The 25,000-nt window shown below is 39.4% G+C and overlaps 6 protein-coding genes across 7 annotated transcripts in view; 4 read left to right on the plus strand and 2 right to left on the minus strand.

Moving 5' to 3' along the window:
- LOC134188473 (autophagy-related protein 13-like) overlaps positions 1–9,162 on the plus strand; it is a 12,251-nt gene extending 3,089 nt beyond the window's left edge. Inside the window, exons 5-15 of one of the 2 annotated variants that reach the window (XM_062656637.1) lie at positions 402–542; positions 596–636; positions 793–886; positions 1,113–1,313; positions 1,378–1,399; positions 1,846–1,944; positions 2,011–2,106; positions 3,534–3,650; positions 5,768–6,478; positions 7,728–8,178; positions 8,858–9,162. In XM_062656637.1, the coding sequence (XP_062512621.1) occupies positions 402–542; positions 596–636; positions 793–886; positions 1,113–1,313; positions 1,378–1,399; positions 1,846–1,944; positions 2,011–2,106; positions 3,534–3,650; positions 5,768–5,842 (886 nt within the window). In that variant the 3' untranslated portion in view covers positions 5,843–6,478; positions 7,728–8,178; positions 8,858–9,162. Of the gene's footprint in view, positions 1–401; positions 543–595; positions 637–792; positions 887–1,112; positions 1,314–1,377; positions 1,400–1,845; positions 2,107–3,533; positions 3,651–5,767; positions 6,479–7,727; positions 8,179–8,857 lie in introns of both variants that reach the window. The other variant, XM_062656636.1, reaches the window with a different exon arrangement.
- A 92-nt stretch (positions 9,163–9,254) lies between these two features.
- On the minus strand, positions 9,255–11,262 carry LOC134188474 (uncharacterized). Its single transcript, XM_062656638.1, has 3 exons — positions 10,388–11,262; positions 9,594–9,705; positions 9,255–9,480 (listed from the first exon to the last, which is right to left on the minus strand). The coding sequence occupies exons 1-3, from the start codon at positions 11,231–11,233 to the stop codon at positions 9,374–9,376; spliced, it is 1,065 nt and encodes a 354-aa protein (XP_062512622.1). The 5' UTR covers positions 11,234–11,262; the 3' UTR covers positions 9,255–9,373.
- A 39-nt stretch (positions 11,263–11,301) lies between these two features.
- Positions 11,302–18,827, plus strand: LOC134189069 (NADH dehydrogenase [ubiquinone] 1 alpha subcomplex subunit 9, mitochondrial-like). Its single transcript, XM_062657300.1, has 11 exons — positions 11,302–11,428; positions 12,225–12,342; positions 12,407–12,504; positions 14,031–14,122; positions 14,194–14,335; positions 14,662–14,764; positions 15,101–15,180; positions 17,515–17,591; positions 17,672–17,767; positions 18,362–18,428; positions 18,485–18,827. Exons 1-11 carry the CDS (start codon positions 11,321–11,323, stop codon positions 18,638–18,640), a joined length of 1,137 nt encoding a protein of 378 aa, XP_062513284.1. The 5' UTR covers positions 11,302–11,320; the 3' UTR covers positions 18,641–18,827.
- LOC134189072 (uncharacterized) lies at positions 16,259–17,426 on the plus strand. The gene has a single exon (XM_062657301.1). The coding sequence runs from the start codon at positions 16,261–16,263 to the stop codon at positions 17,296–17,298; it is 1,038 nt and encodes a 345-aa protein (XP_062513285.1). The 5' UTR covers positions 16,259–16,260; the 3' UTR covers positions 17,299–17,426.
- Positions 18,828–20,068: 1,241 nt separating the features above from the next.
- LOC134188566 (sodium/potassium/calcium exchanger 4-like) overlaps positions 20,069–25,000 on the plus strand; it is a 14,388-nt gene continuing 9,456 nt past the window's right edge. Inside the window, exons 1-5 of the mRNA XM_062656732.1 lie at positions 20,069–20,179; positions 20,846–21,031; positions 23,698–23,774; positions 24,309–24,383; positions 24,461–24,545. Of these exons, the coding sequence (XP_062512716.1) occupies positions 20,092–20,179; positions 20,846–21,031; positions 23,698–23,774; positions 24,309–24,383; positions 24,461–24,545 (511 nt within the window). The 5' untranslated portion in view covers positions 20,069–20,091. The remainder of the gene's footprint in view (positions 20,180–20,845; positions 21,032–23,697; positions 23,775–24,308; positions 24,384–24,460; positions 24,546–25,000) is intronic.
- On the minus strand, positions 21,478–22,417 carry LOC134189131 (myosin heavy chain kinase B-like). The gene has a single exon (XM_062657368.1). It carries the CDS (start codon positions 22,415–22,417, stop codon positions 21,656–21,658), a length of 762 nt encoding a protein of 253 aa, XP_062513352.1. The 3' UTR covers positions 21,478–21,655.

Here is a 25,000-nt window from a genome sequence, read left to right on the forward strand (position 1 = left end):
TTTTAAAATTCAAATTTTCAATGTATATTTCTAAATTTTAATTTTTTAAAATAAATTTTCTTTAGTTACCTTTTTAAAATTCAAATTTTTAATGCATTTTTTGTATCAATGTATATATTTTATATTTTTTATAATTTAAATTTTTTAAAATAATTTTTTCTTGTTAACGTTTTAAACTTTAAATTTTCAATGTATAGTTTTTGTTTTTTATTATGTATTTTTAAAATAATTCCTAAATTTAGTTAATTAATTTTTAATTTTTAAAATAATTTATTAAATTTAAATTGCTTCAATTTCAAATTCTTACTTTTATGTTGTAGTGTGTGACATTGTTTAGTGTACATATATATAGTGTTATTGTATGTAACTTGTCGTATCACACACTAATGATTATTGCCTAGATCCGAGCGCAACGTTGGCCATCCGTCGGTTGTGTACAGTCGATTGGGGCTGCTGCTCAGATCCATTCTGTCCGTGTCTCGGACATTGCCTGCATACAGAATGGCAAGGAAACAGATGGATGGAATGACATTAGCATATAGGTTGATATCAATCATTACAGTAATCTCGTAGATATCAAAAATCAATCTTGTAGGTTGCACTCTGAGACATCAGGGAGAGCATCATTGGGAGAAGGTTTGTCAACATTCTGTAGTATTTAATAGTTGATATTAATTAACTAAAATTTGGGAGTAAAATTTTGTAAGCAATTGGATCAGTGTGACTTCGTGCCTTGACTGTGGTTGTGTTGACTGGTGGAAGTAATGGATATTGTAGCGTCTGTTGTGTTAGGATATCGTAGTTTGTCTTTGGGAGCTGTTTCAAGTGTTATTGGATCTCTTTCGGTGGTGATTGACTACAGAACGAGTATGGTGTTGTCGAGCAGGTGAGGTTTGTGTGTGTAGGGATGTGCGTGTGCGTGCACACAACCACACACACACACACACACACACACACACACACACACACACACACACGAACTGACACATGCATCACATATGGACGGGCACGGGGACACACACACACATGCACTTTGAATTTTGTGCCTATGTAATCTTACTGCATGTGAAGCACTAAACAAAATTATTTTACATTCTATTTGTTTCTTCTAGTTCTGTAAGGTCTAATGCTACACACAACCCTACAACATCTGTACCAGAATCACCTGCACTGCCTCAACACGACCCCGAAGTTTGGAGAAATACAGGACCAGAACGTCATGTTAGACAGCCAGTTGGAGAAGACAAGGTTGATGGTGGGAGACACAGAGTGTCGCTGGGAAAGCTGCTGCAGCCATGGCAAGCAACATCAGGGTAAAGAAATGAAGAATTGGGGTGGAAATTGGGGTTGTTGATGAGTTGGTGGTTGGTTGTTTAGAAATGTTGTACGGCAAGATTCTGTAAGTTTGAAAATCGAGTTGGAAATTTGTATTTGTGTGTGTGTGTGTGTGTGTGTGTGTGTGTGTGTGTGTGTGTGTGTGTGTGTGTGTGTGTGTGTGTGTAAGGATGTGTGTGTGCACGTGTGCACGTGCACGTGTGTGTGTCACTGTGTGTGTGTGCACGCGCACATGTGTGTGTCACTGTGTGTGTGTGTGTGTGTGTGTGTGTGTGTGTGTGTGTGTGTGTGTGTGTGTGTGCGTGCGTGTGTGTGTCACTGTGTGTGTGCATGTGTCACTGTGTGTGTGTGTGTGTGTGTGTGTCAGTGTGTGTGTGTGTGTGTGTGTGTGTGTGTGTGTGTGTGTGTGTGTGTGTGTGTGTGTGTGTCTGTGTCTGTGTCTGTGTGTGTGTGTGTGTGCATGTGTGTGTGAGGATATGTGCATGTGTAACCCACATTTGATGTGTTTAGAATTCAAGTCAATATGAGGACATCCCATTCAGTGCATTGCTCACTCATGCAGCTCAACTACAAGAAACGAGTACAAACAACGACACCATCGACCACCACGTATGCATACAATCCAATAAACTTTTCAACTCATGCATTCAGTCCCACATGCTGTTTCATCATCAGCTGTCCAGACAACCTTCAGTGGATGAACCTAACACAACCCAGTCAACTCCCATGACAACATCGGCTGACGACTTCGTTGTCGTTCATCTAGCACAAGTAATGCACAGCATGCATGTAGAACGCACAGTAACACAGCTAAATTTTGTTTAGCATTGTGTTAGTCAAGGCAGGGTATTCTGTCTTAATTTAGTCACGTAACAATGTGTGGCAATAATTATATCAAACTAACGTGCTGGAACTAAGAAACGGACTTCTCTTCTTCTAGCTTTTTGTTTCCATTTCTTTTGTCAAGTCTCACTCTCCCTCTGCTTCAAACTGAGTCGACCCCTTATGAGGGGACCCCTTGATTCAGTTTGTATTGCATGTGTTATAAATAGATACATAAATAAAATAGATAAATATTTATAATAAATAAATAAAATAAATAAATAAAAATAATAAATAATGATGAATAAATAAATAAATAAACAAATACATAAAATAATAAATAAAAAATTATAAATAAAATAAATAAATAAAAAATAATAAATAATGATGAATAAATAAATAAATAAACAAATACATAAAATAATAAATAAAAAATAAAAAACTATAAATAAAAAATAAATAAAAAAATAACTAAATAAATAAAAAAATAAAATAAAAAACAATAAAGTAAATAAATAAATAAAAATAAATAAATAAATAAACAAACAAAATAAATAAGAAATAATTAAATAAATAAATAAATAGACAAAATAAATAAATAACAATAAATAAATAAATAAATAGTCAAAATAAATAAACAAAATAAATAAATAACAATAAATAAATAATAAATAAATAAAAAATAAATAACAATAAATAAATAAATAAACAAATAAATAAATAAATAGATAAATTAATTTATTAAATAAATTAATTAATTAATAAATAAACAAATAATAAATAAATTAAATAAACAAATAAATAAATAAATTAATAAATAAATGAACAAATAATAAATTAATTAATTAATAAATAAACAAACAAATAGATAAATAAATTAATAAATAAACAAACAAATAAATAAACAAACAAATAAATAAACAAATAGCTTAATTAATTAATTAATATATTAATAAATAAATAATAATAAATAAACAAATAAATAAATAAAAAATAATAAATAAGCAAAGAAATAAAAAGTAAACAAACAAATAAATAAGTAAAATCTAAACTATCTACTACACGTAGATTAGCCAGTCATCCAGTCACACTAACTGCAAAAAAAGCCAGTTACAGACGATTCGTTAGATGCTGACAGTCTTTCTAATACCATCCTCGAATTGAATTGCCATATTCTGATAGAAGCTGCTGGTGAAGGTGAGAAACGGCGATGCCAGGTGTTGTGCTAGTGAGTAGTGTCGTTCTTGTGTCTATCAGTCTGAGAACATCCATATATACATGTATATTATTATATTATTACTAATTTATTAATATAATTGTATGTTGCTAAATATAGATTAATTAAATTATTTGTATTATGTGTTCTCGTTGTGTAGATTGCGACACCGTTTGCATCTGCAACGTCAAGTAGTGTATTGGAACTGTACAGACATTGTCAAGCGGTCAGCCAGTTGCCAGTTTTTCAGGAAAAGAAAGCACGGCAGATAGGAAAGGTAAGCAGTTTGCATCATACCTTACAGTAGTACATATACACAGCACGAGAGATGGGGTCACATGACAGATGAAAAGGGGTAACAATTAGTGTAAGGACAGATAGACACAGCCTTAATAGTTACGTGACACTCACTGGGTCAGTGACTTGGTGATTGACTTGTGCAGTGATTTTCCTACAATACATTTGATGCGTCCTGGGACGCATTTGAGGAGGTTGGGATGCAGATTTCAGACAGGGGGATGCATCCTATTAAGTGCATTCTTGTCTCCTAAAACCCATTACACCAGCAAGTTTAGACTATTCCCTCTAGGGTTGAACTTTGAAATCTGCAATATTTCTGCTGCCTTTGGACCTTCCCGATGATCTTGGTATAGCAGAGCCTGGCATTTTCGTTTATTAGGTTAACTAAGCCCTTCCTACAAAGGACAGAGGATTCAGATACAAAAGTTGGAGCTATGATCATTATACAATTATCTTGTAAGACGTACAGAAAGCAACTGGAACTATTTAGGTTAAATGATGTAATATGTACAAGCTCTAATGAGCACACCTGGTGTGACCTCTATCTCATAACTCATGATCACTTCCTTATGGGGTAGCGTGTAGGTTACTAAACTCTGACTTTGCGTCTAGTGCTTGCTCCAGTAACTGTTGACAGATGTACTTGTCATAACAGTAACAAATGCTGGCTGTGAAAGAGGATTCTCTTGTCAGCAATCCTATTATGACAAAACTATGGAACCGTTTGTCTGAAGAGAAATTGACTGCTTGATGCGCATTTTACTAGAAGGACCACCTATGTATCAGTTTAATTTTGAGCGTGCATTTTGCAAGTGGAAAGAGCACAAAGCTAGAAGGTTACTTGGACAGCACCTTGGGCACAAAGTGTTATAGGCACTCACTGCCACATAACATGAAACATAATTACAGACTGTTACTAGAAGTTTGTTTGCACAAGTTTGGTTAATAATTATATTAAACTAGTAAAACATGCCCACATGTTTGTTTGATATAGACTAGTCTATAGTAGAAAGTATTTGCCTATAATACTTGGACAGCATCTAGGCGTAATTTGTATGACTATGATATAACATTATGAGCATAGTCACAAAGTGTTATTATTAGTTTGAATTTTGGTTTAATAATGAAACCTGTCTACAAGTTTGGTTGATATACATACATTACAATTACATTCACCATCGAAAACGTTTACTACTGTACCACATTACCGACTTAGGCCATGCCTTTTTAGGGGCGGGGCCAAATATGCGCAAGATGAGGACGCATGTTTGAAGGGGGTTAGGAAAATCACTGCTTGTGGTATGCAATTATCAGTTACATTTGGGTGTGGTGCATGCACTCATGCAGACATCAGGATCAGCATCAATTGCTGTAAGGTCATGTGACAGACGACAAGGCCAATGCCATGTGACAGACAATCAAAGTCATGTGACAGACAACCGAAGTCATGTGACACAAAAACCAAAGTCATGTGACAGACGACCAAGGCCAATGCCATGTGACAGACAATCAAAGTCATATGACAGAAAACCAAGATCATGTGACAGACGACCAAAGTCATGTGACAGACAACTAATGTCATGTGACAGACGACCAAGGCCAATGTCATGTGACAGACAATCAAAGTCATGTGACAGACAACCAAGGTCATGTGACAGAAAACCAAGATCATGTGACAGACTACCAAAGTCGTGACACAGAAACCAAGTCATGTGACAGACAACTAATGTCATGTGACAGACAACTAATGTCACGTGACAGACGACCAAGGCCAGTGTCATATGACAGACAATCAAAGTCATGTGACAGACAGCTAAGGTCATGTGACAGAAAACCAAGATCATGTGACAGACGACCAAAGTCATGTGACAGACAACTAATGTCATGTGACAGACAACTAAGGTCATGTGACAGACATCCAAGGTCATGTGACAGACAACCAAGGTCATGTGACAGACATCCAAGGTCATGTGACAGACAACTAAGGTCTCTAGACAACGAAAGTGACTCTAAGTCTGCATGTCAGGGAAACCTACAATTTCACCACCAACAAATATTACACACAATTATTTCAACTCTCTACTATGTCACTAGGTGACTTTGCTAGCCGACTTGGCAAAGATGGAAGAAGAAAGTGATGAGCTGGATCATTTCTTAGACATTCTGTAAACGTGTTCATTGTTGTCAAAAAGAATCTGTAAGGATGTATGTACATGACTGTAATTAGCGTCAATGAGTATGAAGTTTCTTATAAAAGTGTATCGTAGTTGTGCAGCACTTTGAATGCCACACTTATTTTCGTATTTTTGAACTTGTACGTACACACATTGTTGTGAAACAGAAACGTTAAGTGATATAAAAAAAAAGTTAGAAAAACAGAACAAGCCGGGATGTCTCAGCTAATTGAATTGGGTGTTGTGTGCATTGATGTGTTATTGTGAGTTATTGGTATGATATGACGTCATTGGTATGGTACTATGACTTCATTATTGATATGATATTGTGTCATTATTGGTATGATATTATGATGTCATATACGTTGGCATGTCAACAGCAGCTTGAAAGTCATCGTGATTGGTATGAGACTTGAAGCTGTTTGGTTAATGATTTTGTGGCTGATTGACGTGTTTAGTTGTGATGTGGAATGGTAGTTATACGAATAGCAGGACAAGTGTTCTCGAAGAGAGGAAAGAGGGGGTGTCGTTAGGGAGCAAGCGTGTGAGTGGAAATGCTGGATGTTGTGATTTGGGGTTTAAACGGAAGAAGCGGGTGAGAAAGAACAAATCGGCTTATGACTCGAAAAAGGTGGGACATGTGCACACACACACACACACACACACACACACACATGGATACACACACACACACACACACACACACACACACACACACACACACACACACACACACACACACACACACACACACACACACACACACACACACACACACATACACACACATGGACAGGCGGACAGGCGGACACACACACCTCCTCCTCCTCTTCCTGTATTGCTTCTGTCTAAACGGACATGTTACCCCTTCAGTGAGGACAAAGACAAAGTCATAAAAAGGTTTCCCCTGAATATTGATGCATTTGTGTAATGCATATAGCCTCCTTTGCTTCGAAAATACTTCGTACATGTCTGACATTCAATGGCTCCTTTTTGCTCATGTATAGGTTTTACTCTTTCACCAATGCATTTGTGTCTCTTCAAGTCACTAATGCGTCTGTAACCTCTGTGGCATTCAGGGCAGACAACAGTTTGTAAATCAACATTGCCAGATGACACTGGACTAGACGTCTCCAGACAGGCATGGTAATGGTCTTTCCAGGCAGATCTTGATTTATTTGCTAAGTCATACATGTACCAACAGCTTTCTGGAATCTTCAGATCATTAAGATCTTTCCTAATTATGTCTTTCCAGCGTTTCTTAGGGCCACTTTGTGGACGTTTTCTGATAACCAGCCAAAGAAGCACATCTTGGGAATTCAATGGTTGGGCATTTGAGCCAAATGCCCTAACCATTGCATACGTCATCTTATAAGTTTGATGTTTATAGTGTCAGGATCTCCCCATCTTTGTCTTATTGTTTCATATGAGATATGATTTTTCCACTGTGTTGTGATAGAGATTCCAAGACATGACCAAAGACATCTATTATGAAAAGAGTTCAATTTCTGAAGATGTTTCTTCAAAGGAGTCCACAATTCAGAGCCACAGAATAGTGTAGAGAGCACACAAGCATCATATACTTTGCATTTTGTCAATATAGTCAGATTTTTATCCTCAAACAGAGCTTTACGTAACTAAGGCTCCAAATTGTTTTAGATGCTTTCCACACACACACACACACACACACACACACACACACACACACACACACACACACACACACACACTCACACACACACACACACACACACACACTCACACACATGGACACACACACACACACACACACACACACACACACACACACACACACACACACACACGGACACGCAAAAAGACAACTACAACAATTAGCTCATAATGTCATTGCCATACAGGCCAACTACAATATCGTAGCAAACAGCAGCAAAGAGTCTATTGAATCAAGAAAAGAAGACCTTGTCCTGCCACAACCCTCATCAGTAAAGCATGCAACTCAATCAGAACAAAATGAAACACCAAAAGACGAAAGCCGTTCAAGCAAGACGACCATACAAGGCAGACCAGATCAAGTATCAAGAGACAGTATAACTGAGCAGAGGAAAATGAGAAGGAGCAATGAATTAGACTGTGACAAGCCTATCAACTGTGATAATGAACACGATCGTGTGAATGCAAGGGAAAGGAGAGAGAGGGAGCAAGTTGATATTGATGAGCTAATTGACATGATTGATGATCTGAAACAGAAGGGAGAAGAGAAAGTTAAAGTGCCTGTCGTCTCTTGTCGTCCTAGTAATGTGCCTCATGTCACAACTGGAAGTCGAATGAGCAACGTTAAGACCAACCACAGTTAGTTTTATCGTATGTGTGTGTGTGTGTGTGTGTGTGTGTGTGTGTGTGTGTGTGTGTGTGTGTGTGTGTGTCAGTGTGGTGACTCTGTCTATCTGCCTGTCTGTCCTCTTTGTCTGGTTGCCCACCTGTCTGTCTGTCTGTCTGCCTGCCTGTTTGCCCGCCTGTCTGTCTGTTATTTGTCTGTTTGTCTGTCTGTTTGTTTGTCTGTCTACCTGTTATTTGTCTGTCTGTCTATCTGTCTTGTTTGTCTGTCTATTTGTCTGCCTGTCTTCTATTCTAATACATTTTAAGCACAACTAGAAACACTAAATACACACTAATCCTTGTCTCTGCCTCAAAACAAAAGACTAAAACCACCTATGCCATTTACATCAAACACAGAGTCGCGTAATTAATCATGAACTACAACTAAACTGTATATAATTAACTAACTAGTGTACACTACATTGTACATCCAATTATTCTGTCTGTCTGCCTGTTTGTCCGTTTGTCCACCCGTCTGTCTGTCTATGTGTCTGACTGCCTGTTTGTCCGTTTGTCCACCTGTCTGTCTGTCTGTCTGTCTGTCTGTCAGTCTGTCTGCCTGTTTATCCGTTTTTTGCCTACTTGTCTGTCTGTCTATGTATCTGTCTGCCTGTCTGTCTAAGTCTAATCATATAAATGCCATCCTTTACAGAAAGGATTAGAAAGCTCATGGCGGAGACTGAACTAGACATTGACAAAATGATACAAGACATCAACGAGTTGGCAGAAGAAGCAAAACAAAACAATCGACTTTGATGTCAGTCAAGTCACCCAATCCCAACAGACGTCCCTTCTGTAAAATACCGTATATCAACAGCACTAAGTAAGAGACAACAAATGCAAACAAAATTATTACAATCAATTGCAGTCGTTGTCCACATACAGTATGTATGAATACATACAGAGTACGTGTAGGTATGTATGACAAGTGCACATTGACAACTGAGATTTCATTCTCCGATGGTGATGTACAGATGCACTCAAGTATGCATAGCCTCGCGTAGCCGGACCCCTGCACGCGCGTCACTTCCGGGAAAGGGTCTGGCTACGCGAGGCTAAAGTGCGCACATGACCACTCAACATCTTATAGGTCCATTAGAAACGCATTATATTTCACACTGCTCATGCAGTGATGGTACAAAATGTGGAGCAAACTAAATTTTTTAGATTATGATTGGCTGGTGTGAGACAGTTCGAATGAAGTCGAATATGACATGCAGATTCCTTCGCCTTGTGGCAGGCCCTGATGGTTCCAGTACTGTTTTCCGTAGATCACTAAAATATTGTGAAAACAAGTGAGAACAAAGTGTGTGTGTGTGTGTGTGTGTGCGTGTGTGTGTGTGTGTGTGTGTGTGTGTGCATGTGATTGCATGTGTGCAAATGCTTACAAATGTCTCCAGCCTTCAGAGTAACTCCAAAAGACTTCATGCTACCATAACTATGTATAATAAATCGCTTTGCCCCAGTCAATTGCAGTACAAGTTGCTCGCCATCAGATGACTGTACAGTGGAAACACAAATCGAAAGATTAACAGTGGCTAACACACACACACACACACACACACACAAATGAACACACATAAACAAACAAACACAAAAATTAAACACACACAAACAAATAAACAAACACACATGTGAAAACAAATACACAAACAAACAATCTCAGACAAATGCATATACAAGCAAACAAACACATACACAAACAAACACACATAAACAAACAAACATAAACAAACAAACACACTCATAAACAAGCACAGAACCCACAAACAAACAAACATACAAACAAACACACACATATAAACAAACAAACACATAAACAAGCAAACACGTAAACAAACAAAACCCACAAACAAACACACACATAAACAAACAAACATACACATAAACAAACAAACACACACATAAACAAACAAGCAAACACATAAACAAACAAACAACACATAAACAAACAAACAACACATAAACAAACAAACAAACAAACAAACAAAACCCAAACACAAACATGCTTAAACAAACACAAACACACACAAACAAACAAAAACAAACACACACACAAACAAACAAACACAAAACCCACAAATACACACAAACACAACAAACAAACACAAACAAACATGCTTAAATAAACACAAACACACACAAACAAACACAAAACCCACAAATACACACAAACACACACCTCTTCGACAAAATCGTGTTCAGAGAACGGGCAGCCACAATAAATCTGATTCCTCTTAGAAAACTCTCCCATCGACAACAACATCTCCGGCAAACGAATAAACCCTCCAATCACATCCTGCGAGCAATGCTTCCACGACACCGACCACTGCTGCTCAACGTCGTCACCCGAACCACACGGATCCTCCTCACTTGAAAAAATCTCCGACACGAAGACGTCCGACTTCCCAATTCTGTTGCCTCTCTGAAACTCGCAGATTTCAATACTGACATTCTCCCAGTTCGAATTTATAAAATCTCTCATATTACTATAAGTCACGTGAACAACACCAGACACTCCTCTAATGACGACCGGATGACCATTAAGTAGTAGATCTCGAATCTCCTCAATAAACAGGTCGTCTACCTCGGTAACACCCCGGATACTCATTAATTTCAACTCGTCCAATTTTTTTCCGTTATCGCCGTGCCATTCGCCTTGTGCGTCAAAATACGGGTTGTCTATCATACAGTCCGCCTCATACACAGACTCCCACTGCATGCGTCCGTCTCGAATGAATGGCACGAGCAAGAGACGAATTCGTCTGAGAACGGGATAGGAATAGGCGGCCAAGTTACGTTTCATGAATTGACGAGTGGCTTTATTGTAGTACATCAGAGTACCGAACGACATCAGTAGTATGACTAGCAGCAAGCAGCTGCCGTAACATTTGATGGAGCGCGTGGGCGTGCCCGGAAGTAGTTGCTGCAGACGCTCTCTGACGGTCTCTCGGTCCAGTTCGCCGTCGTCGATCCGCTTCCGTAACTTACTCAGTCGCTCTCGCAAATTCTCTTCACTATTGCTCATTGCAACAGACCATAACGTTTACTAATTATCCGGGGTTTTAGTTCAACAATCCGGGAATTTGTATTAGCTGATTGATATTTATATAACATGGCGTCGGTAAGGAAACTGTCTCTTTCTCGTCAACAGACGATTTCTCTCTTGCGTTTTGGATCTCGTTGGAGATGTGGTCGCGTTATCTCACCGCTAATATTAAAAGTGAGCGTGTAGATGTCGTTGCGCTAAGAAATAAGAAACGAATAGGAAAGGCAAGCTGTGTGTGTGTGTGTGTGTGTGTGTGTGTGTGTGTGTGTGTGTGTGTGTGTGTGTGTGTGTGTGAGTGAGTGAGTGTGTGAGTGTGTGTGTGTGTGTGTGAGTGTGTGTGTGAGTGAGTGTGTGTGAGTGTGGGTGTGTGTGTGAGAGTGTGTGAGTGTGTGTGTGAGTGTGTGTTTGTGTGTGAGTGTGCGTGTGTGAGAGAGAGTGTGTGTGTGTGAGTGTGTGTGTGTGTGTGTGTGTGTGTGTGTGTGTGTGTGCGTGTATGAGTGTGTGTATGTGAGTGTGTGTGTGTGTGTGAGTGTGTGTGTGTGTGTATGAGTGTGTGTGTGTGAGTGTGTGTGAGTGTTTGTGTGTGTGTGTGAGAGTGTGTGTGTGTGTGTGAGTGTGTGTGTGTGTGTGTGTGTGTATGAGTGTGTGTGTGTGTGTGTGTGTGTGTGTGTGTGTGTGTGTGTGTGTGTGTGTGTGTGTGTGTGTGTGTGTGTGTGTGTGTGTGTGTGCGGTGTCACTGTGTAGTATGTGTGGGTGCTAGTCAGTGTTTGTATATTACACACACACACACACACACACACACACACACACACACACACACACACACACACACACACACACACACACCATTTGACATACAATACTCACCATGTCCACACCTACTATAATCCATCCGTTACTGTTGATATACCAGCCAACAGTCTAATACCCTCAACGTGTATGACTTTCACACACATGTATTTTTCACAAGAACAATTTATCATCACTTGTCAAGACGGGTCGTGGCGGACGTTCATCATTCAGTGGAAATCACGTGACCATCTTCGGATCCACAGGCTTCCTCGGTCGTTACGTTGTCAACAGATTGGGTGGGCGGAGTTATCAGTTGCTGGGTAGTGATGACGTCATATAATTAATTGTCTTGTTGTGTAGGTCGTATGGGTACGTCAATGATGCTTCCGTATCGTGGAGACGAGCTGGACACTCGCCATCTAAAACTGATGGGAGACTTGGGGCAGATAGAATTCCGTGTGAGTGTGGAGAGAGTTAGACAAGCATGATCTATGTGATTGAAAATTATATATATGTATGTATGTGTATACTGGAAAAGTTAAAATTAAAATTAAATAATTCAATTAATAAAATACATTAAATTGTATGATTTAATTAATAAAATACATTAAACTAAATAACTTGAAATACATTAAATAAATAATTAAACTTAATTGATTATGGGAATATAATATTAAAATTTAAAGAATTCCATGTGAGTGTGGAGAGAGTTAGACAATCAAATAATTTAATTAGTACCATACATTAAATAAAATATATTTAATTAAATGCATTAAATGAAATAATTTAATTAATAAAATAGAATAATTTAATTAATAAAATGTAATAAATTAAATACATTAAATAAAATATTTTAATTAATAAAATGTATTAAATTAAATACATTAAATAAAATAATTTAATTAGTAAGATATATTAAATAACATACATTAAATTAAATAATTTAATTAATAAAATATATTAAATTGTATGATTTAATTAATTGATATCTGACTGCTGTCAAGTGATTGTACTGCGCATGCGTAATAATATTAATTTTCTTGATCTAAGAGAAAACCATGCGGGTGGTGACCAGAAACTAACATAATTGTTGGAGTGGCCTTAGTTTACAGCCCTGTCCACACTAGACCAGAATGGATCGCGATCCGATCAGGATAATGAGTGTCCACACTGCACTTTGAAAACGCTACCTCCACCTCATTTTCGCTATCACGTGACTGATGACCAATGTGTACGTGTGGCTTCTTTGCTTGTGGAAGCATTGATACAACGACGTAAGGTGAGCGAGAACAAAGACGAGTGAGGAGGGTTAGATGTTTCAACTACACGCGTAGCGTACGTGGAGGTAACGCCCACTATTTCTAATTGAATTCAAACGATTGCGATCGAAATCACCTTACGATGTGGATTGGATTTATTACGATCCAGGTGCAAGTGTGGACAGCGCTTTAGAGCTCTAGTAAAGTCACGTTCTGTGTTGATAATTGAGGGGTTGAGAGCTAAAGTGGCGTAAGCACCAGGCACTTAGTTTCAAGAGAATTGAATGCAAAGTTTGTGATTTACATAAAATCAAAGAGACTTCTTTCTAACTAATCAACTTGAAATGAATATACTCTAGTGCAGTGAAAGTCTACTGGAACAGCTAAACCAAAATCTGATTTTAGAGTGTACACTCAATTTGCTTAAAGTAACGCGCGCTAGGAGATACGCCGCTACAGCCCTCGCGATACCTCTTACTTCCATAGTGCTATAGCGGAGTGTCCGATTTCTGACACGTCTACGCTTCTGTCGCTTACGCCAATCTAGCACTAGATAGATATCATTGCTTTGTATCATCTCTGCGGCGTAACTCAATTCTGCCTAATGTGTCGCTTACGCCACTTTAGCTCTCAACCCCTCAATTGTTGTAAGGGGTGCCTGAAATAGGTCGTTTACAGTATGTTGTGTAGTCGCTGCTTTTCGATTTGTTTGCTGTTTGGTTTAGCGTTTCAGTTTGAGAGACGAGCAATCGGTGAAAGAAATGGTTCGTTATTCGAGCATCGTTGTCAATCTGATTGGTCGTGAGTTCAACACATGGTGAGTCACTCACCATACAAGCGTTCATATCTTTGCTATACGATCACATCATTTTTGTTGGTTTTTCTCAGGCACTTTAAGATGGACGAAGCGATGGGAGAAGGCGCACGGACAATCGCTCGTGCTTGTCGTGAAGCTGGTGTTAAGCAGTTCATTCATGTGTCGGCATTGAATGCGAGTGGAGACTCACCGTCGGCGTTTCTGCGAGCTAAGGTTAGATGGATTGTGTGATGTAGTTGTATTTGGTGTTTTATGGGGATGTAATGGTAGCGGGGGTGGATGGCAGATGCATTCGTGTAGGCAGTGTGGATGTTTGTGAAGTGATTGCTGTAATGAAATGGTGTGTGTATGTGTGTGTGTGTGTGTGTGTGTGTGTGTGTGTGTGTGTGTGTGTGTGTGTGTGTGTGTGTTGTGTGTGTGTGTGTGTGTGTGTGTGTTTGTTGTTGTGTGTGTCGGTTTGCTTATGTACATATCAGTTTGGTGTTTGTTTTTGTTTTCATTGCAATTGACGGGGTTACTAGTCAACATGTTTGTGACAGGCGGCTGGAGAAGCGGCTGTTCTTGAAGAGTTTCCAGATGCTACGATTATGCAACCATCCTGGATTTATGGGCGTGAAGACAGATTTTTCAACTACTATGCTAGTGAGACGCGCGCGCGCGTGCACGTGCGTGCACACACACACACACACACACACACACACACACACACACAAATGTGGACAAATGTTAAGCCCTCCACATCTTTCGACGTCGGTCTTGAGGTCAGTTGCGGAGATAACTACACCCACACACACACACACACACACACACACACACACACACACACACACACACACACACACACACACACACACATAGACACACACAGAACACATGCATATTCACATACAGGTACATCACACTGTCACGCAACATTGAACTACACAACATACATTATGTTGCACCACTGCACCACTTCTACTTTGACCTAATGTTTAGATCTAAAAATTCTACCATTTCCTTTTGCTGGAGTTCCATTTCTGGACAGAGGATTGAAGACAGTGAAACGACCAGTGTTTGTAAGCAAATTTAAATACATTTCTTGCAGCTTAGTTTGTGATGTGTGAATAAATGGTGCCAGCGTTTGATCAAGCAATAGACTTAATTCCTTGATTTGCATTAAGATTTTATTGTTTTCTGTTTGTCTGTTTGTCTGTCTGTCTGTCTGCATTTGTTTGTCTGTTTGATTGTCTGTTTGTTTGTCTGTCTGTCTGTCTGTTTGTCTGTTTGTTTGAGTCTCTTTCTGTCTGTCTGTTTGTCTGCCTGTTGTCTGTTTGTCTGTCTGTCTGTTGTCTGTTTGTCTGTCTGTCTGTTGTCTGTTTGTCTATCTGTCTGTCTGTCTGTCTGTCTGTCTGTCTGTCTATCTGTCTGTCTGTTTGTCTGTCTGTCTATCAGTTTGTCTGTCTGTTTGTCTGTCTGTCTATCAGTTTGTCTGTCTGTTTGTCTGTCTGTCTATCTGTCTGTCTGTTTATCTGTCTGTCACACTAGAGGAGATGGTAGAAGAGTACGTCTGGTCAATCGCTTCTGTATGGCCTGTATCAGATTTCATGCGCGAACGAATTCGCCAAGAAACTTCAAAGGACCCGCTGCTAGTCAAGCTGCAAGACATATTACGTACCAGGTGGCCAACAACAATACATCAGCTAAGTCCGGAGTTGCGTCCGTTGTGGAGTGCCCGACATCTCTTTTCCGCGGTTGAAGGTATAGTGTTACGCGGCGCACCTAGTTACATCCAATCAAGTTGTACAAGGGTAGCACAGGATGGCAGTTCACTTTGCTCTAAGCTAAAAGATCTTGATGATCCTCAGTGCAGTCTTCTGTTACTCAGACATTGCCACGTCCCAAAAATGAATCATCTTGCCAGGACTGTATCTCCCAGGGATGTATCAGAAGCTGCGGGTATCCATGACCTCCTTACCAGAAAGACTTTCACTGACATCATAGGATTGGATCGGTTGGACGACACCAAGTGGAAACAAGCATCCCTGAAAATTAAATTCGGTGGATTTGGGCTCACGTCAATTCGAGGTACAGCTCCTGCTGCATTTTTGGCAGCATGGGCACACTCACTTAAAGAACTCCCCAACAGATTTCCATCAATGTGTCGAGACTTAGAAAATCTCTATCAAAGCAGCCCTAAGAATGATTCCTCTACCATAAGGTCAACCTTGTATCAAGCAGTGTCTAATCTTCCTCCCAAGTCAAACTTGGACGATGAAGAAGAAGTTATATATCACACTCTAGAGGAGATGATCAAGAACCCCAGGAAACTACAGCATCGTTTATCAACGGACATTTCCTGCATGGAAGCAGCAACATTTACCAATAGAATAGTTGAGGAAAAGGACGCGGGAAGAATGAGATCCTTGCAAGGACGAGGGGCGGGAGGATGGCTTGAAACAGTCCCCACTTCAGACAAGCACGCACTAAAGCAGAATGAATTTCGTCTAGCGTCTTGTCTGAGGTTGGGTGTCTGTCTGCCATTCAGTCAGCTCCTTGTAAAATGTGAGTGTGGAGCAGAGCTGGACAGAGAAGGATATCACTTGATTACATGTAAGTATGGGGGAGGTCCTGTCTGGACGCACAACACCCTAGTTTCTGGATGGAGCGAGTGTCTCAGCGATTTGCTCATATGCCACCAGATTGAGCCAAGACACAGATACATCCACACTGAAGATAGACCAGACATCACATTTTACGACGTAGACTCAGGAACAACAAAAGAGATAGATGTTGCTATGGCTCATCCCTGGAGCAAAGATACCATCAAGGGAGCGTCCACGACATGTGGATATGCAGCAACAAAACGAGAGGCAAGGAAGGAAGTAAAGTATTGCAAAGAATCATTACCAGATGGTTCTAAGCCTTTTGTTACTCCTCTGGTGTTCGAACACTTTGGTCGTTGGGGACCCAAAGCAGAGGAATTTTTAAATGAGCTTGCAAAGAAGTCCAAAGACATGCTGGGAAGGAAAAATGAAGCAGCGTTTAGAAGCTATTGGAGAAGAAGATTTTCTGTGATTATTCAGAAATGTAACAGTAGAGTTGTTTTAAGAAAGCTATCTAGGCTTTCATTGAATTGTTTGGATGGACAAGACAAGCTAGAGATGGACAAAGCCATTCATAGTTCTATTCATTAATTAAAACGAAGAACAGTAGGAGAGTAGAACTTTTAGTACTGCAGCAAGTGATGTAAGTAGTGACGTTTGATGACAATAAAACAAATCTGTCTGTCTGTCTGTCTGTCTGTCTGTCTATTTGTCTGTCTGTCTGTCTGTTAGCTTTCTTGTTTCAAACCATCTTAGATAGAGATACTTTGTAATCTCCTTGACTGTGAACATAGCCTCTTTTTGTAGGTGGTTGACGTCGCTACAGCCATTTTCAATGCCATTCATAATGATGAAACAGTAGGACAGGTGTATGAGCTAGCAGGGTATGTGCTAATTAAGTCTTCTGATGCATTGATGGCATTGATCAGCATTTGCTGTATTTTTTGTTTGTGCACGGATGCAGACCGAAAGAATACATTCTATTCGATTTGGTTGAGTATCTGTATCAAGTGTTACGACGTCCATTCAAGCCATACAGTTTACCAAGACCACTGTACAAGTAAGCAAACGGATGGACAGGTAGACATACATGCTCTCTCTCTCTCTCTCTCTCTCTCTCTCTCACACACACACACACACACACACACACACACACACACACACCACACCACACACACACACACCAGACAGACATACAGACAAATAGACAGACAGACAATAAGACAGACAGACAGACAGACACACTCACACACAGACAGACACACAGACTGACATAGTGTTGTTCTTTGAAAAATATATGTATTGACAGACAGACAGACAGACATACACTCGCATACACACCATACAGACAGACAAACAAATAGACAGACAGACAAATAGACAGACAGACAGACACACTCACACAGAGACAGACACACAGACTGACATAGTGTTGTTCTTTGAAAATATATGGATTGACAGACAGACAGACAGACACATAGACAGACAGACAGACAGACACACACACTCGCATACACGCCATACAGACAGACAGACGGATGGACACACACACACAGACACACACACAGACACACACACACACACACACACACACACACACACACACACACACACACACACACAAATCTATCTTAATGTGTTGCCATTCTTGCAGCTTAGTTGCCTTTGCCTTTGAAAACAGTCCATTCGATCCCTATTTGACACGTGACATCCTAATTCGGGTCAGTTCATACCCCATTCTGTTGCTCTACTATCTGTTACTATTTTGGTTGCTTAGCAACATCTGAGTGATCAACTAAAGGCTGGTGTTCCCGGACTGGAGGATTTGAATGTGAAACCGACGGCAGTCGAAGAGGCAGCACTAGGAATCTTGCGTAGACACAGAGATGCATTGCATTACAACGAGACTATCGATGAGTTGCATGCACCGTGAAGCAAACAGTTGGTCAACGCTTCCATCTTGCTCTTTGTCTTGTGAGTCAGTAGTAGTTAATATTAACAACTTGTATCTACTTGATATGTGGGAGTAACAGTTTTATGCGAATTGTGTGATATTTTTGAAGTTGTTGAATTCTACGAGAATTCATCAATGTTGGAAATGTTGTTCACGGCAGATTTGACGTAATTGTGTTTGCTTTGTCGTGATTGGCAGTTGCTAGGAGCATGTAACTCATTTCTGATGTGTTGTATTACTGGACGGGTTAGTTGTTGATGCTCTAGTCTTAAGGAAGTAAGTAAATAAATAAATATTTTTTTAAATAATTAATTAATTAATATACAGGTACAGTGCTTCTACAGCTTAGTTTGGTGCATAAACACATGTGAGTGCATTCGAACGCGTACGCGAATGTGTGCATGCACACACACACACACACACACACACACGTGCACACACACACACACACATGTACACGTACGTACACACACACACACACACACACACACACACACACACACACGTACACACACACACACACACACACACACACACACACACACACACACACACACACCTAAAAGTCAAATTTGTAGTCATAGGGTGATAATTTCATGAGAATTGTCTAACATTGATGTTTAACTCAAACTATTTCTACAATCAACTACGAAATACTAGAACTTCCAAACGGTCAACTACAACTGAAATATTCTGTTGCAAAGTGCACACTGAAATGCCATTGACTTTATTGGTTTATAGAAGAGTGTCAGCCCTGGATACAGATATTGGTCATAATTGGCTACAGCTTAGACTGGTGTTTCCAATTGTGTTTCAGTTTGTAGGCAAGGTTTCAATGCATGAGTCAATGACAGACACCAATCTAAGTTGTCTCCAACGACCAATTTCCTGGCAACCCCGTCTGGGTGTCAAGCACCAAAATCTTGACTAATTGCTTTATTTCTTATGTTGCCTGATGTTGACGTGATGATGTCCTGACGACAAACCACAAACGTAACGTGTCTGAGAAATCGTTCTCTAGACACACCAGAACATGCCAGAGTGTCTGCATGTAGAGCGCGAAATATGTCACAGAGAGGGTAGTGATTAGACATTATGCTTGGTGTCGTTTGACGACCTTTTGGTGTCAACACTGACTAACAGCCATCATGTCGACAAACGCAGCTTACAGATGTATGACGTCACTCAGTAATGTAGAGTTCAGTTTGCACACAAGTGTAGCAGCTAGTTGTTTGTGCAGACTGGAGACTTTGTGTTCTGTGCGTTGGATGACTCGTGACTGTGACTATACACACACTACTTGTAGCTGTTGGTTACGCGTTGCCTTTGTGTTACCGACGCCTCATGTGTGAGTGTCATGCAACATGTTCTGCTCATGTTGGCTACACTGGTTAACTCGTGCCAGAGCGAGAGCATTTGATGATGCAGCAATGGGTCAGACGCACAGGAAGCAGCATTACGTGTGTCTCTTTCTCTGTCTAGTTGCTTGTCAAGCGCACGGATACTCTCTGAAGGAAGGTAAGCGTCACAGTGTGACACTCTTATCTTGTGATGGATGTCATTCATTCTGAATGGCAATGATAGCAATGAATAATACAAACGGATTGATGTCATCCTGTACTGCTTCCTACTAACCCTAACCCTGACTCTTAGCGCTGAGTCTAACCTAACCCTAACCCTCTAGACCCTAACCCTGACTCCCCTAACCCTAACCCTAACCCTTACCCTCTAGACCCTAGCCCTGACTCTTAACTCTGAGTCTTAACTCTGAGTCTAACCCTAGCTAGCCCTTACCCTCTAGACCCTAGCCCTGACTCTAACTCTGAATCTAACCCTAACCCTGACTCTAACTCGAGTCTAACCCAAACTAGACTCTAACCCTGGCTATAACTCTGAATCTAATCCTAACTCTAATCCTCTAGACCCTAACCCTGACTCTAACTCTGTGAGTCTAACCCTCACCCTAACCCGTAACCCTAATCCTGTCTTTTTACGTCTTTGCTTGAACAAGGTCGATGACTACAAGTCCGTGCATGAATACTCTGGCTCGTGTCGTTCATCTTGAGGTCACACTTCACACCTGTGTAGGCACGCATCCCCATCCAGACTACACAATCACGACTCTCTCCTAATAGACTCGATGCACTAGAAGACATCAATTTTTTGTGTTGTTCTTACTGCTAGATGGCCGTCGGGATGGAAGGATTGTTAGCACAGCTGAGGGTCACTGGTTGACACGAAGAAGGCGCCTACTGGAGGAGACATCGTCACCTCCTGGTGGAGATCAGACAGACGTGCCTGTCAACTGTACGGAAGATGGATACATGCTGGATGACGACTCTCGCGCTTGTGTTCGCTGCACTCCACCAGGTATGGAAGGAATTACATCAAGTTGTTAGTAAAATATATTAAAATTAATAAGTAATTCCAGGAACCCGGCCTGTCCAATGATTGTGTCTGAAAACGAACGGTGTGTATGTCGTTTGTAAAGGACACTAGAATGGCCGCGGTAAAACTGACCGTGATAATGTAGCGTTAATCAATAGCCAATTAATTGTTGGCAAGTCTATGAATGGTGTAACGAATGCTCCACTGTCTCAAGATATATAACAATGAAATTGAATTCGTGCGCTGGAGCAATTCCGGTAAAAGCTCCTCCTCCTCGTGTAATTCACGTGCGGTTAGCTCAGCGACTGCGCGGAAGAGCCTGGCTTGCGAGGCTATGTATCTGCCACTGATTATATAAAAGCCAATAAAATGGGCGTGTCCGTAAAAGTGGGCGTGCCCGTAATATCGTACAGTTTATCTCCCATTTCTAGAGGTCACGCTACGCCCCTGGTGCTATAAGCGTTCGCGATCGAGGCCAAACTGCTGGGCCAATTTACCAATGCAAACAAACATCTAGAACAAACAACAGCACTGCATACATGCCATCTATACGTGTATGTCTAGCGTCCGTCAATTCCAGTAGGATATGCAAATTCGTTTACTAATTCAAAGTTCGAACGTGTAGGACGTGTTGCGTTGTCCAAACCAAGCAGCATGCCGCACATGCCCAGCCGGTAAAGGAAGCCCGTAGCACAACTCGTTGCACTGGTGGCTGTAGAAGAACGCGTCCATTCCCAATTGACCCAGATCAGTCATACCGTACAGCCGATTCAGTGAATGTACAGCCGGATCCGTTAGCTCGTACGAGTCGCCTTTTCTCACTCCTTGCAGGTCGCAGACTAACTCTCGGCCATTGGTCTTGTGCCAAGTGTAATGTGAAAAAGCAGACGCAAACAAGTGGCCATTGCGGTTTACCCATCCGCTGTTGCTATTAAATTTTTCGTAGTCACCGGTGATAAAGTCTTCAATCGCGACGTATTCGTTGACTCCTATCACGCTTGTCTGTGAGATCGGAATGAAACCAAGAGCGTAGAAAGTCGCCAACTTATCCATCTTTGCGATAACGGGGATTCTAAAGCGAGGCGGTCGAGTTGTCGATTTGTACACATTCCACTGTTCTGCTAGCTCTTGTGCTCTCTTGGACGCGGCAATGTCTGTTGTCCATTCAGTGATGTGTTTGGCGTACGTTTGCTTGAACACTTTGACTACACAACGATCCCCACGGCTGGGGCCTTGGCCGTGAAACGTGCCTTTGTAGGCATATCGTGAGACACCTTCGGCAAACGGAGTCTTCTCGAAGTCTGCCCAGTAATAGTATCCGTCCTTTTCAAGAAACTCTAGAGTTTCATTGCTCTGACTGCTCCCCATTAGTATCAGCTTGTGGATACGGGACAGAAATTAAAGAAACTTCCTGTTTTCTAAAAATACCAAATTGAAACCGTTCTTTCAATTTGGCTTTCTAATTAGTTTCACTTCTCAATACCTCAATTTTGGCACTCTCAAATACACAAACTATATTCGAAGTAGTGCATGGCGTGCTATGGAGATCAGCAAAATTACATAGCCTCGCCCAAGACGCAGTGTGCCCCGGATGCGCTTCCATCACCACTACCTAGGTTAAATTATTGCCGAGCGTAGCGAGGCTTCTAATCCAAGTCGCACAACAGAAAGGGGCGTGGTCCTATATGGCTCTACATCGAGCTCTTGGTATATATATATATATATATATATATATATATATATATATATATATATATAAGTGTGTGTACACACAAATCTCAAATTTCTTCTCCCCACGACCACGTTTCATGATAGGACCTACCTTAGAAACCGTTTCTGTGTCCGACCACAGATGAGTCTAAGAACGATTCGTTTAAGTGAGCAAACGGCGACGAAAAAGCTTCATGAAGTGTTTACTTGACAACCAAGAAACACCTTCAGGAGTTGAATGCCACCTACAGTCAACTATTCACACGTCCCATACTACAGTATGATCAATCCTTTACTACGCTGTGCTGCATCTAGCACTGTTGATAGTCAATGTTTGCTGATATCAATTTCTATGTCAGTAAATACCATACCACTGTCGTTACAACGGAACTGAGTGCATACCTAGACTGTACATTTCAATTGTCTAGATCACGATCGCAAAACGACGACTATCTATACCAGGCCTATATACGTAATCTAAACTACTAGGAAGTTTGCATGTTTACTTCCATGACAGCTAGGGTTTCAACAAAGACGTATTGTCTAGCTAGGACTCAGTAGATGGTCTGAAAACTCTGTTGGACGTGTTACTCACGAACGCGAGGCGCCTACGGATACCGTACAACTAGGATAATTAATAATTATACAGTCAAAATATTAAATATTTAAAAAATAATTAATCAATTAATTTAACTAAATTAAGCATATAATAATTAATGTAATTATTAACAATTTAAAAAATATTTATAAATAATATATATATTTTATATTAATTATTCCTAAATAATATATTTATTTTATATTAATTATTTATAAATAATATATTTATTTTATATTAATTATTTATAAATAATATATTTATTTTATATTAATTATTGATGTACAAGAGTAGAGCAAGCGGAGAAACGTTGATCTGACAGTGTGTCTGTGTTTGGTAGCAATCCACGAATTTCCATCGGATTTCTTCACTCAAGAACAAAGACAATATGGCGCTGTCTTGCTTCATTTAATTGCAGTAAGTACAACTCTCACTGATTAATTAATAACAAAAATATATTATTACAGAAATTTGTTCATTAGTATTAAATTTTAAAATTCATTAGTTAGTTAATATTAATTTTGGTAGTTAGTTAGGTAATATTAATTAAGTATATTAGTTAAGTATTATTATTTTATTATTTATTGTATAGTGCACGTGACTATTAGATATTTTGTTAATTAGCTATTAGACATTGTCAATAATAGCAATTACATATTGTTAATTATTAGTTAACATTGTGTTTTAATTTTTTATTTAATCATTAGATATTAATTTATTATATTAATTAATGGTATTACACACAGTGTGGCTAAACTAACAACTTTCTATAGAATTTAATTACTGTTAGTTTTCATTAATTAATGTATTTGTACACTAAAAATTAATTATGAATTAATAATTAATTTAATATTATATAATTTAAATAATTAATTTAATATAATTTAATTTAAATAATTATTTTAATTATTTAAAGTTGCCCAAGTTAATCCTTTGTTTGTGTGCCTTCAGACGTTCTATCTCTTTGCTGCCATTGCTCTCGTTGTGAATGACTACTTTATTGCATCACTGCAACGACTGTCTGCTGTTAGTCCAGATTTTCATTCTGGCCATTGATGACGGTCTTTCTAATTACTATTGTCTATTGTTTTGTTGAATTCTAGAGACTAGACTTGACCCAAGACGTGGCAGGAGCGACCTTTATGGCAATGGGTAGCTCAGCACCAGAACTGTTTGCCGGTTTTATAGGTGTGCACTAATTAATTAATTAATTAAATAAATAATTAATATAAGTAATTAATTTTATTAAATTGATTTATTTAGTTCAATTAATGGATTAGTTTAGTAATTAATTTAATTAATTAATTAATTAATTTTTATTAAATAATTAATTTTAATTAAATAATTAGTTTTAAGAAGTAATTGTTCAAATTAATCCGTCCCGAGCTCACTCACTAAGTCTTTATCTTGTTTTTTTACTTGACATATTGTTGTTGCTTTAGTCACAATTTTTTGTAGCAGTGTGTTGCCAGTATTGTAGTCTCGGAGCCAGACCGCTTTTGCATGTGAGGAGTCCCGTGCAAAAGCGGTCTGGCTCCGAGGCTACCAGTGTTGTTGTAGTTAAAGTTATTGATATTAAATAAAGTTATCATTATATTAATAAATAAATAATAAATAATATTAATAAATAGTAAATAAAATAA

The sequence above is a fragment of the Corticium candelabrum genome, chromosome 13 (assembly GCF_963422355.1).
Source record: "Corticium candelabrum chromosome 13, ooCorCand1.1, whole genome shotgun sequence".
NCBI classification, from domain to species: domain Eukaryota; kingdom Metazoa; phylum Porifera; class Homoscleromorpha; order Homosclerophorida; family Plakinidae; genus Corticium; species Corticium candelabrum.

Bases quoted from the DNA above. Each gene is read 5' to 3' on its own strand.
- LOC134189131 (XM_062657368.1), bottom strand. From the start codon at position 22,417: ATGGGGAGCAGTCAGAGCAATGAAACTCTAGAGTTTCTTGAAAAGGAC.
- LOC134188474 (XM_062656638.1), bottom strand. From the start codon at position 11,233: ATGAGCAATAGTGAAGAGAATTTGCGAGAGCGACTGAGTAAGTTACGG. The intron at 9,706-10,387 runs GTGTGTGTTTGT...TCCACTGTACAG, and splicing joins AACACGATTTTGTCGAAGAG to TCATCTGATGGCGAGCAACT. The intron at 9,481-9,593 runs GTAAGCATTTGC...ACAATATTTTAG, and splicing joins TCTGAAGGCTGGAGACATTT to TGATCTACGGAAAACAGTAC.
- LOC134189069 (XM_062657300.1), top strand. From the start codon at position 11,321: ATGGCGTCGGTAAGGAAACTGTCTCTTTCTCGTCAACAGACGATTTCT. The intron at 14,336-14,661 runs GTTAGATGGATT...TGTTTGTGACAG, and splicing joins CGGCGTTTCTGCGAGCTAAG to GCGGCTGGAGAAGCGGCTGT. The intron at 15,181-17,514 runs GTAAGCAAATTT...CTCTTTTTGTAG, and splicing joins CAGTGAAACGACCAGTGTTT to GTGGTTGACGTCGCTACAGC.
- LOC134189072 (XM_062657301.1), top strand. From the start codon at position 16,261: ATGTGTCGAGACTTAGAAAATCTCTATCAAAGCAGCCCTAAGAATGAT.